We start from the raw sequence: 12,016 nt of genomic DNA, 5'->3' as shown, positions 1-12,016 counted from the left end.
CGGGCGCACAGTTACACCAAACAACACCACTTACCCACACCGGATACGAAATATCATGAGCAAACGAATGTATACTGCTGCTGACAAGCATAGATTTAATAGTAAGAAACAAAAAGATACGACATCTAGATATCAGAGTATCCTCTTGGCACAAACCTTTATTCTTCTGACCGCTTTTACTGATCATTGAAAATGGCCTTGCTTTTGGTTGGTTTTGTCTGATACTCCAAACTGTTTTCCAACCAAACGTCTGGTTATACGATTCGCTCGTAACTCATTCTTGGTCAGAAACTCGAAACATGGGATGAAGTTGTGAGCCACACCTAATATCATTAGCTTATAAAGTACGGGGTAAAATCACGAAGCTGCAATAGCTACATTTCATTGCCCTCAGCCCGCATCTGAGCTATACGATAAACAACCAACAAGCTATACCACATCGGATACGAGATTGAGGACACGAGGTCGAAGAGGACATCGGTAGCCACAACGTATACGTTCGCAATTGCTGTATACTGAGTCGGAAATGGCAATTCAAATACGCGATACGATTTATCAACATACGCAACCGATACGATATCAAATGAAGTATACTAAAGAGCTGCGTGCGCGGAAAAACATCCAAAACAATGGCCACAAAAGTTAAAGTTTGCTAATAGCGAATGGTGAGCAATAAGTAAACTGACCACCGTTCTTCCGTTGACTCCATCAGTCTCATGCGGTCACGGGGACAGGGAATTGTTTCGCCATCACAACTGAGTGACCTTCCAACAAACGGGATAAAGTACAATTGAACTGTTTCGCCACTCTTTCGGCTATTCATATTAAACCCATTTCCTTGAATCCTAGCATAAAACCAAGCAAATGTTACCCCCTCAGAGTACCACAATGGAAAGATGCAAATAGTTTTCTCTACACAACTGTGGAACTTTCTTCGTGTGAACTACATGAAATGGTTCGCTGCTGTGTTAAGCTGTAAGTCTACTCTCTCCGGACTACCACGGATTACCTCTGCTGCTGCTAAAAAAGTAGTAATACAAAGTTATCGTCAGGAAGTTGAGCATAAATATAGGACAATGTCTCAGGGTACCATTAAGCAGCTTCGAATGGAAAAATAGCTAAGATAGGTTATCGTTAAGACACTGCGATGTAATGTACAGCAAACAAACTGACCCAACAGCCGGGCTCTCCCACAGCATCATCGTATCGAATAGTAGAATACACTTGTGATTTACCGTTCTCGTTCAGTTTGTTATACAAATACAAAACAACTTGAACTCTACTGTACGTTAACAGTGTTGCTTTACGATGAAACACACGGGAAAATGCAACAGACACCAGCAATCATACCTCACGTTCAACCACAGTGCAACAGAAAACGGGTACCATGTAATTTTGTAAGATTAAGTCTATATAGTCTGTTTACGTTATATACATGTTTTTGTTTCCCTTACTGTTCTGCAAATACCAGAAGAAACCCCCAAAACGCCACAGATAGCCAATGCGAGCAGAAGCAAATCGCAGAGTAAGCCTGAGCTGTTAGAGGGCAGCTTATGTAGCGCTTCAAATACTTGTCGCAAACGATTGCAAGTACAACCGGAACACACAAGTCCATTCGCGAAAGTTATCCATGGAAGGTCGTCAAAAATCAATTCTATTCCAGGCGCAGCAAGGCAGATCACACTCTGCGATAAAATTTTATTTAAATCTGTGTAAATAGTACGCAATCATGCTAGAAAAATGTTAGGAACCACTCTCAGACGGTGACAAAACGGAGGGGATGCGTGAATCTCAAACGCCATCGCGCCAACAAATCGACCGAAGCTGATGTTTTAAACGTTCAGAATCCTAGTAATGCTTCACGAGACAATTGTTAAACACTGTGTGAGTTATTTCTTGTGAATGAAACGTTTAGTTTTCCGTTTGTCTCGTTTGGAGCTTCCAATGGATTGGCCGTAATCATCTGATGCCGATCACTCGTCAATCATTAACGAAGAGTATTAAAAGAAAATCAAAATTATGCTTAATTTAGCCCGTAACTTGCTAAATCGAATCTTTGGCAATTTTGCAAAGGTTCAAGCGAACGTATTTTTTCCAAATTGTTTTAAATTAAATCCACACCGCGTTTCGAAAGGTACTTAAAAAGAGGGACACAAAACTGAAGTGGCACGTGGGACAAACCGTCGGATATTGGGTTTAAATTCAAGCTTACGTGTTTTGGGTTGGATTATCACCTGATCCAAGCATTTTTTAGGTTGATTTATACACACTCCGTACGTCCTTATTGAGTATTTATATTGATGCAACGTTTTTGGGTATAGGGGATTAAAGAAAAATTACAAAATCTTTTACTTAGACAAAAACAAAAATGTAATTCGTTAAAAAACAATTCGACTTAGTGGGCTCTCGTTAGTAATAGAATAATTTGATGCGAAACAAAATGAGAATAACAAAACTGATAAGTAAGCTGACGAAAATGTATAAAAAGCAAATAAATAACAAATCTACCGCAGCAAAATGCGTCCTATGAGAAAAAATTGGTTTGAATGAGTAAAACAAAACACACGCAAGCAAGGGGAGCAGGCTTGTAAAGCAAATGTGAAAAGCTTTCGACAAAAAGGCCCACTAATGAGAGGCATTTCTTCGGCGTAGAGTCTGTGGAGTGATAGCAATATAGAGAAGAAATTTGGGTGAACATAATTTAAAAAAGCGAACACAAGTAAATGATGACGCGAAATTAAAGCGCGGTGTAAAGATCTATGCATAATATTTAAGCAGAGAAGAGTAAATCCTAACGAAGTAAGAGAGTGCTTTTGGCGGAATCGCGTTTTTTATTAAACAAAAAGCTAATAGCTAAGTGAAAAATGAACAAAACAAATCTATGGCAATCGTTGAAGCGAGAATGTTACACCACTACACAATTGAGCAGAGAACTAAAACAAGAAACAGTAAAACCGATTGATGATGAAAATATCAGTCACTCGTGTAGACAAGTTGTCCCATTGATGGCATTGCAAAAAAAGCGTTTTTGTTTTGTCCCACTAGTACGTAAACCGTATGCTATTACCGAACTTTGTTCATATTTTTTAAGTTTATTTTTGTACACTTTTTATAAGATATATTTTTGTGAAGGAAAATATATTTAAACATTATAATTCTTTGGGTTTCTTTTTTCTCGTTTGTTCATTTATCTGTTTCCAACGTTAGTTTGCCATTTATTTTCGGTTTCACTATTCATAATTAGCGGTATCGTTGTTTTAGCAAATAACTGAGGCGTGCCTTTTTTCTATGGGAGCATAACTCAGCAAATCCGACGGAACCGTTCGTTTAGAAAGCGGACTAGCGTGTAAACGGCAGTGATGTAAGTTAGATTGTCAAGCAAAAAAGTATAACAGAATCGGTTGCATTAGCCGCAAACCACGCACTTGCGAAACAAACATTTACATACACAAGTTCCTAACCAGTGGCAGTTATTTGAGCGTAAAGATAAAAATTAGATGAAATGAACATCAGCTATCGAAATTACTCAGTGTAGCGTAAAACTAGACAAAATTATAGGATCAGTGAACAACTGTTTCTTAACATAATTATTCAAGCAAACACAGAACAAGTCATACACACACATTTCTACTTGCTATTGTGAAATGTTCATGTGGATAAACTGTTACACTAAAAGAACAGACCGCGACATGCTGCTGATCAATGGAATGTAATTTTCTTTTGTAACACAACATAAGCTACTCTGCTATGTAACAAATGGAAGGCAATATGGAATGTCTGCTCCTTGTTTGATAACTAACAATTACCGATGACCTGCGAGTGTCCGTATAATGCATTTCAAGAGACAATAATGACAAAGTGAGCGTAAAAAAGTCACCACAACTAATGATCCGTAGCTCCAATGCTAGGCTATGTGAAGAAAGTTTCAATTAAGAACGATTAAAACTTGGGCTCTTTTGTAAATTATTCCTTTCTGGAAGCCTTTAACAGCAGCGAGGCAAAGATTTTTGTTGGAAACATTATGAGCAGTTAATTAATCCTAGGAAACACAAACATTCAATCGACAACGGTATTTTATGTTGACCTAAATTTAAATAAATCTCACCAATAGCAAATGTTTCTTTTCAGATTCAAATAGCAAAAGGAATGGGGTAGGAAAGGAAAGCATCCAAACCTATTCTCCAAGAACTAAACCAACTTGTGTAATTCACGCAACACAAAACGCCTCAATATAATTGTTAAAACTAGCAAAGAAACTAGCAATTCTTAGGCAACAAAGAAAAGTGAAAAACCAACATAAAAGAAGTTTAGTAGCATGCTTGAACGCAAGGGTAATTGAAACAAGAATTAGTAGTTTTCCGTGACGCATCTACTAATGAAGCGGCAGTGATTGATTGCTGCATGTTTTGTAGAACTTTTAACCCTATCGTAACGGTAACGTAATGGCAACTATTTAATGCTTACTCATGTATCTCACGGATTGAACGCAAACCAAATCTATGAAATATTTTAAAGACCACCATGCTAGATCTTAAAGTGTTATAAATAGCGAATCTCCTGTTTAAAGGCAACTGCATGGGAGAAGGCAAGATAATCTGGTAGAAGAGCGTTGGTTTTGTTTGCCTCCGGTTCTGGCGTTAGTGCGAATCCATGAAGCTCGCCTTCCGCTTCCTGTGTAACTGCTTTACGTATCGCAACAGGCTATCCGTAAGGTAGGCACGATTACAACTCAAACAAATCTACCACATAATGCCCGCAGTATGATAAGTATAATTAAAATAAAATAACATGAAAATCCAACAGTCTTTTTCTTGCTATGTGTCCTACACGATTTGCACATTACCGTTGATCACTGACATAATTTTTAAATTTCAAAAATTATTTTTTCTCGTTTTGCTCTGTTCTATTTCCTATGTATGTCTTTTCGGGGTCCGCATTACCTTAGGTTAATATATCGAAGTTTAGAGGGGTTAAAAAGGTGGGCCTAACGATTACAGCAATCTGCTTAATAGGACTTGTCTCAGGCCATGATTACTCGGCGTTTGAAGCTACCGGATAATGCTTGTTCAGTGCAGTTCTTTGTGCAGTGCAGTGCACAAATGGATCCTCCATCGATTTGAACAAATTTAAATTCATTTTCTGAACGAACGTTTGAACGTTTTCTGAAACAACAATTAGCAAATCTTTACATTTAAACGGAGCAACGGCTTTGGCAAATCTAGACAAGCTCAAATTTCAAAATCGTCATTGAAAATAATCCCTTCAGCAATAAACAGTTTTCCCAGATTGACAGCAGATTTGTTTACGTAAACATTGTTCCAGTCTCCACATAAGAAACTGAAACTGAATTGTTCCAGTCGTTCGTCGGTCGTTCCATTGTCGCTGTTTAATAAAACAGGCCGAAAAAGTGCGACAAAATGTTTCGTAACGTAACCGCTCCTGTGTTTGCCTCGCGGATCTTTATTTCCATCAACCACCAACGGATAGCACCACTAACCATTCCACTGGCCTCCCTGACGAATCATGCCCCGACAGTGGCCCACAATCCATCACCGGCGGCCTGGTCACCCAGTGCTAGCCATCGCAACCGTGGAGGTCACAAGGAAAGGCGGCGTGCTGGGGCGTTACGCTTTCTGGCGGCCAGCTCGTTTCTTTCGTGGTTCACCAAAAAGACCGACGACGAAGACACACCCGAAAGCCAGCTGATAACGATCATTAAGCGCTCGATACTCTCGATCCAGCACGAGGAGTATCAAAAAGCGGAACAGATGTTGCATCTGGCACTTAAGATGGCCCAGGACCTGCAGAGCAAAGATGGCATCACGTACATCTACGACATAATGGCCAATCTGGCGATGGAAGTGGGCGACTTTGCGAAAGCCGAAAAACTGTTCGTTAACGTCATGCAGCGGCTCTTCGCCGACGGGTTCGTCGAAGATCACATCAAAATGTTGCACATCAGCTCCAAGATCGCGCACCTGGCCCAACTACAGGGTCATCTTGACAAGGCGGCTCAGGGATTCGAGTGGACACTGACAAAACTCGAACAGCAGATGAAACAGATCGGAGACGAAAACACTCGTGAATTACGCGAACTTTGGGGCATCACAAAGAACTGGTACGCGCAACTGCTGATGGAGTGCAAACGGTTCTCGGAGGCCAAGCAAGCATTCCTGCAGGCGTACGATGCATACACCGAGATTCACGGCAAACTGACGGAAGAAGGACTGACGATACTAAACAATCTGAGCGTAGCATGTTCAAACGTACGTTGGCCGTGTACGTGTGGCCGTATGAATCGATTCTAAATTTTTTTTTCCCGTTTTACTTTAGCTTGAGGACTACGTTTCGGCCGAACGATTTCTCAATGAGGCGATCGCCCTGGCGGCCCAAATACCGGATCTCTCCGAGGCAGGCGTTTACAAAGCCAACCTCGGTCTGCTTTACCTGCAGCAGGGACTGCTCCAGCAGGCGCACGAATTCTGCACGTTCGCCTGGCGCTACGGCAAGCACCACAAACACGAAGAGACTGTGATACAGGCAAACTATTGCCTCGAGCAGATTAAGGCGATGCAAAAGTAATCGGCCGAATGGCCGGAACCACCGAAATCACACCGATGTTATTTAAATTACGCTCCTCACGTATGCTGTTATAGTGAATGAAACACATTGACCCATCTGTTTGAATGTTTGTAGGACTATATTAAAGTGTAACTTATCGTTTATCATGCCTAACGAAGGCATACTGCACACGCTCACAAAACAAACTTGATGATGACGATCGACACTTTTACAGCAAGTCTTCCAACTCTTGCATGAACTGTTTGTACGCATCGTCCTTGGTTGGTTTCGTGGCATCCGCCGTCACCGAGCGCGGATCGTGGTGATCGTGAGCCGGTCGCGTAGGAGGTTTCGCTTTTCGAACTTCGTCCTTCTTTGTGCGCAACGCGCTCGGCACGAACCGCGTCACGTCCGCACTGAGATTGCGAATCTGTGGTTTCGCCGAAATGGTGGCACTCTTGGGGTCCTTCTGGAGTTGCAGTTGCTGCTGGTGGAGCTGCATGTTGCGCTGCTGTTGGATGTGCTTTGGTGGGGGTCCAGCTGGAGGACCCGGTGGCATTCGGATGCCGCCCATGCGCGGAGGAAGACCGGGTGGTGGGCCACCCGGTATGCCGGGCCTTCCCGGCATTCGCAGTGCCGGAATACCGCCAAGACCAGGTCGCAACGGAGGAGGCCTTATCATGAGCGGTGGCTGCATAGGACCTGGCATCGGGATGGACGAAGGCATCGGAAGGAATTTCATCGCAGCATCCGGTGCCGGATTCGGGAGCGGTGGCGCAATTGTTGGGGGCGGAATCGATACAAGCGATGGGGCCCCATCGAGAAGCTGCTCCTTTTTCTTCTGAACGCTTTCCATCTCCTTCATGAAGTCGTCAATGTTCTGGCCGGATAGGGCCAACATCTTTTGCTGGACCGTATTGGGCTGCTTACTAGCTGGCCGTTCACTACCATCACCCGAATCGTCCGTATTGTCTCTTGAGCCGTCACCATCGTCGTAGAACTTTACACTCTTCTGCATCTCCGCGTGGAACCGATCGAGGTCATAGTCCAACTCGGGCATGTTAAACAGATCGGGCGGCGGTCCGGGTGGACAGCCGGGAATATCGTCATCATCATCGACCGGTTCGGATGGTTCGATCGGGTTTTCAACCGGTTTCTTCAGCAGCACCGGAGGCGGCAGGCTTTTGATGGGCGGTAGCACATTCGGTAGGCTTGGTGGCATTGGTATTCTCGGGATCGACAGGGGCGTCGGTATTTCCGTGGCCGACGGTAAAGGAATATCGTCCACTTGAACCTGTTCTGCGTGCCGCACACTTTCGTAGTACTGGATGCGCTTGTTGCGGCGCTTCTCGTAGTCCACCTCCTTGCGCTTCAGATCGGCCCACAGTTCCGGATCGTCCGCCTGGTAAAGGCGCATAACCCGGTCTAGGGTTTCCTTCAGCTTCTTCCGCTTCTCCTTCAGCACCTTCTCATTCAGTGGCGACGGCTGATACACGTTGAACTCCATTTCGTCGATTTTTTCCATCTCTTCGATCAACTGGGCCGGGTCTTTGCCTTTTAGCACCGCGGCCCGCACCATTTGGCGCTGTTTTTTGTTCTTTTTCAGCTCCTTCTTGCGTGCCTCCTTGCGGGCCTGATCCGTCGGGTTCATATACTTACCACTCTTCGTGGTGTTTATCGACCGACGGCCCATTACGAAGGCCGGCGTTTTTCGTGTATCTTCAAAGAAAAACTCCTAAATCTAAGATCTTTCGATTTTGTTGTGAAGAAAGTGATTGAAAAAGTAAACACAAAATAGCGGCGTTCCGGCTGTCAATCCGAATCCCCCAAGGAATGTCAACCCGGCATCCCTTCAGGAACGAGTTGTCTTAGCATACGTTTGCACAATCTTTTTTTTCTTTTTCATTTAAAATCCTTTATTGAGACACTTTTTTGAAACGCGCGAAATATTACTTACATTTTGTGAACACTAAAACCACAATTAAATGAAACCGTAAAATGTTTAAGAGATATTCGTTCTTACACATTCGAATTCATTAAATGGATCAAAAGCCAATGCCGAAAGGGTTTATTTTTTATAGTGGTGATTAAGTTTAGTTTATTTAAATAAAATTGATTACGTATAAGCGATATAAAGGTTTTTTTATTCCCCCCTTTAGAGACGCAATAGCGTTGCCATTGCGAACAACGATTTACAATGAACAATATAAAAACGTTAAAAAACTAGTTCCAACCCAACCCAAGCTAAGCTTCGGTTCCGTTGTTGATTGGGTAAAAATCACTTTAACTAGGCCGGAACACGTTTCAATACAATATTTGTTTTCCGATTTTCTTTTGCGAGTGTACTGTTGAATAAGTGGTAATGATTTGTCGTTCATGTTTCTATCGTTCGTTCAATTATCTTAAGGCATGATCCCTAGAAATGGAAATATGAAATGGATGAAGTGGTCACCTACTGGTCACAGCTACCGATCGCTCTTAAGTCACCTCTACTACCCACACAGAGCAAGAACAGTTACAAACAAATAGGAAAAAAATGTACAGTCACATGTTTGTTTCTATTGTCGGAATTCATTAAACTATGTTATCTCTTCGAAACGCTTGTGTTACAAAAAGTGTCTATTACTGTTGGCACGATAAGAACTGGTCGTCTTTTGTCTCGCAAAGCAGGTGTGCCGCCAATTCATCGACCGTCCATCGGTCATCAACGTTATCAGCAATGCGTGACTTTTTGCACGATCCGCTCGATGTTGGCAGAGCATGCCATCGGAAATAAAGAGATGCTTCTGAACTCTTCGACTTCGAAGACAGAACCACCGAGCATACCGAGCCCGACACAAGGGGACCGGTACAGCAACAGTGTCGCAGCTGCCTCTTCAAGGAAGGCTAGGCCATAAGCTAACTGAAAAATTTCAACCGCTGCCGATGATAAGATCGGAACAAGGAACGTAAGACATAGTCAACGAATGACTGACACGTTGCGGAACATTAAAAGGCTCAATCACAATACAAAGTTGTACCTATTAGAGTGTCTCTTTTGTTCATTTTATTTGTATTAACATTATTAATATTGCTCTCTTTTTTTCTTTTGCTCATGATCAATACACCTAATTAGAAAAATAGAAATATATCCACGACGCTCTTGGTCACCCTTTTATCTCTTACTCCGACTGTTATGGAAACATTTGCAGTGGGCAAATAACCTTCTTAGCCTTTACAGAACAAATGAACTGGGTGACACACACTGTACGAATTAATTTCCCATATGCGCGAGCAGCACGTGACGATCATCGAACGATCATCGAAATGGTGCCCGACAAATACATGTGGAAGAAGGGGCCAAACTAGAGCCCAAATTAAGTCGCTACTTCTGGTTCATCCGAGGCGCATGGCAAATGAAAGCGTAAACCTCTGGCGTTGTGAATAAGTAACTACGCTTTCCTGATGCCAGGATCAACGTACACACTAACTAAGATACAGACGACTAACAGATAAAGAGTTTGCAGGCGCATGCAAAGAGAAATGGGACGCACAGACACGGACGAACGTACGGAAAAGACACCAGATGATCAAAACGACCACAGGGTGGCCACTTTGCTGGCCTTCTACTCGAACTGTGCGATAATTACCATCATTCCGACGCCAGCTAGCAATGCCGCGATTTCCTTTAGCGATTGCCACAGTTTGGTCGACTCCTCGAGCAGTTCCGGAATAACCGAAACGGTGGCAATGTAGATGAAGCCACCGGCGGTGAACGGTAGCACCCAGGAATCGGCTGCCTCACTCCCACTGCCCAGCAGGGCCAACACCGTACCGGCGAGCGCCCCGACAGCCGTGGTCAACTGAAGCAGCATCGCCTTCTTCTTCGAGCAACCAGATTTGATAAGGATGGCAAAGTCACCGATTTCGTGTGGCACTTCATGCAGCAGAATGGTGACGGTCGTCACGACTCCGATGCTATTGCCAGCCAGGTACGAAGCACCGATCGCCAGACCATCAGTAAAATTGTGCGTGAAATCGGCCGCCAGATTGAGGTATCCGGCGATTTTAATCGGTTCCTCTTTCTTCGATTCCTTCCGCACGGCTTTTCCCTTTGCTTTAGCCTCCTCCTTGTTTGATTTACCGGTGGCCGGTTCCGACTTTTGATCCTTTTTCTTGTTCTTCTTCTCTGCTGCCCCCGGAGACGGTGGTGGAGAGGAGCCCCCGCTTGGCTTTGGTTGTACTGCGGCCGGTTTCGATGCACCGCCACCATGACTGTGGCCGTGTCCGCCTTCTTTCTTGATCAATCGAACGGCTTTCTCAACTGCCAGGAACACGATAATGCCCGCCAAAACCCACAGTCCGACGCGCATGTCGTGCCCGTGAGGTGCGTGTTCCCCGTCATCGGTGCGCCCACCATGGCTGTGGCCGTGGCTATGACTGTGTCCGTGGCCCTCGTCATGCGAGTGAGGCTGGATGGCATGTGGAATCAAGTGCAGGAAGGCGTCCCCGAGTAGCCCACCGGAGGCGAAGGCAAGCAACGTTTTCAGACGGGGCTGCATTTCCTCCGTGTTGTCCAGTGGGATGGCGAAGAGAATGAAGAAGGGAGCCGCACTGATCAGCAGCGTCGAGCCAAGAGAGTGAACCCAAATATAAAAGGTATCTAGAAAACAGTAACAAAATGCATCACATAATCTCAACAGAAGCCCAAAGCACGGCAAAAACATACCTCTCGGTTCCTTATTGTGTGCCGCAGGCCTCTCGTGATGGTGATGGTGATGTTGGTCGTGGTGCCCATGATCATTACTTTCTTGATGATGATGATGATGATGATGGTGATGCTGCTGATGTGGATCAGGAATTGGGTCATCGTTCATTTGGTTGGCTTCCATCGAATATTTAAAGCTTGGGCTCTCGTGGTGATGGTGGTGATCATCATGCGAATGCTGATGCCCGTGGGCTCCGCAAAGCGTTGGGAGCGAAAGCAGCACCATTGCGACGATCAAACAAAGCGCTATATGCACCCGGTACGAAGTGCATTCTTCCTTCAACGGAACCGACACTTTTGGGGCCAACCCCCGGCGTTTCGAGTGATCCATTTTGTTTTTTTGCGAGAGATCCAACAAATCACTACTAACGCTACACGTCGCTGATAACACAAGAACCAACAGCAGCTGAATTGGTCGGCCGCGTTGACAGCTGTCGGCCGACACTGACGCACTATGGGGAATTTTGATTCAATAGACGGACATATTTGTTGTTAGGAAGAATCTTCGGATTTTTCGACGTTTTCGTTTTCTTTTCATGTGTTTTGATTAACGCGTAATACACGCGTTCAAGTATAATAAATAACCTACTCCTATTATATATTGATTGAAAAATTCGGATTGGTCATAGAGTACTTATCTATTTTAGGAAAATAAAACTAAAATCCTCTCTTTATAAAGTAGATTATGCCCGCTTTTTCCCCATAGTG

At 44.0% G+C, this 12,016-nt stretch overlaps 3 protein-coding genes across 3 annotated transcripts; 1 reads left to right on the top strand and 2 right to left on the bottom strand.

Moving 5' to 3' along the window:
• Nucleotides 1-5,327: 5,327 nt before the first annotated feature.
• Nucleotides 5,328-6,705, top strand: LOC128271605 (tetratricopeptide repeat protein 19 homolog, mitochondrial). Its single transcript, XM_053009197.1, has 2 exons — nt 5,328-6,266; nt 6,334-6,705. The coding sequence occupies exons 1-2, from the start codon at nt 5,418-5,420 to the stop codon at nt 6,580-6,582; spliced, it is 1,098 nt and encodes a 365-aa protein (XP_052865157.1). The 5' UTR covers nt 5,328-5,417; the 3' UTR covers nt 6,583-6,705.
• LOC128271604 (WW domain-binding protein 11) lies at nt 6,698-8,309 on the bottom strand. Its single transcript, XM_053009196.1, has one exon. The coding sequence runs from the start codon at nt 8,252-8,254 to the stop codon at nt 6,791-6,793; it is 1,464 nt and encodes a 487-aa protein (XP_052865156.1). The 5' UTR covers nt 8,255-8,309; the 3' UTR covers nt 6,698-6,790.
• Nucleotides 8,310-8,678: 369 nt separating this feature from the next.
• LOC128274364 (protein catecholamines up) lies at nt 8,679-11,677 on the bottom strand. Its single transcript, XM_053012536.1, has 2 exons — nt 11,270-11,677; nt 8,679-11,203 (listed from the first exon to the last, which is right to left on the bottom strand). The coding sequence occupies exons 1-2, from the start codon at nt 11,637-11,639 to the stop codon at nt 10,167-10,169; spliced, it is 1,407 nt and encodes a 468-aa protein (XP_052868496.1). The 5' UTR covers nt 11,640-11,677; the 3' UTR covers nt 8,679-10,166.
• Nucleotides 11,678-12,016: the final 339 nt, after the last annotated feature.

Source organism: Anopheles cruzii, chromosome 3 (assembly GCF_943734635.1).
Source record: "Anopheles cruzii chromosome 3, idAnoCruzAS_RS32_06, whole genome shotgun sequence".
Lineage (NCBI taxonomy): Eukaryota > Metazoa > Arthropoda > Insecta > Diptera > Culicidae > Anopheles > Anopheles cruzii.
This window is presented reverse-complemented; position numbering and strand designations above follow the sequence as displayed.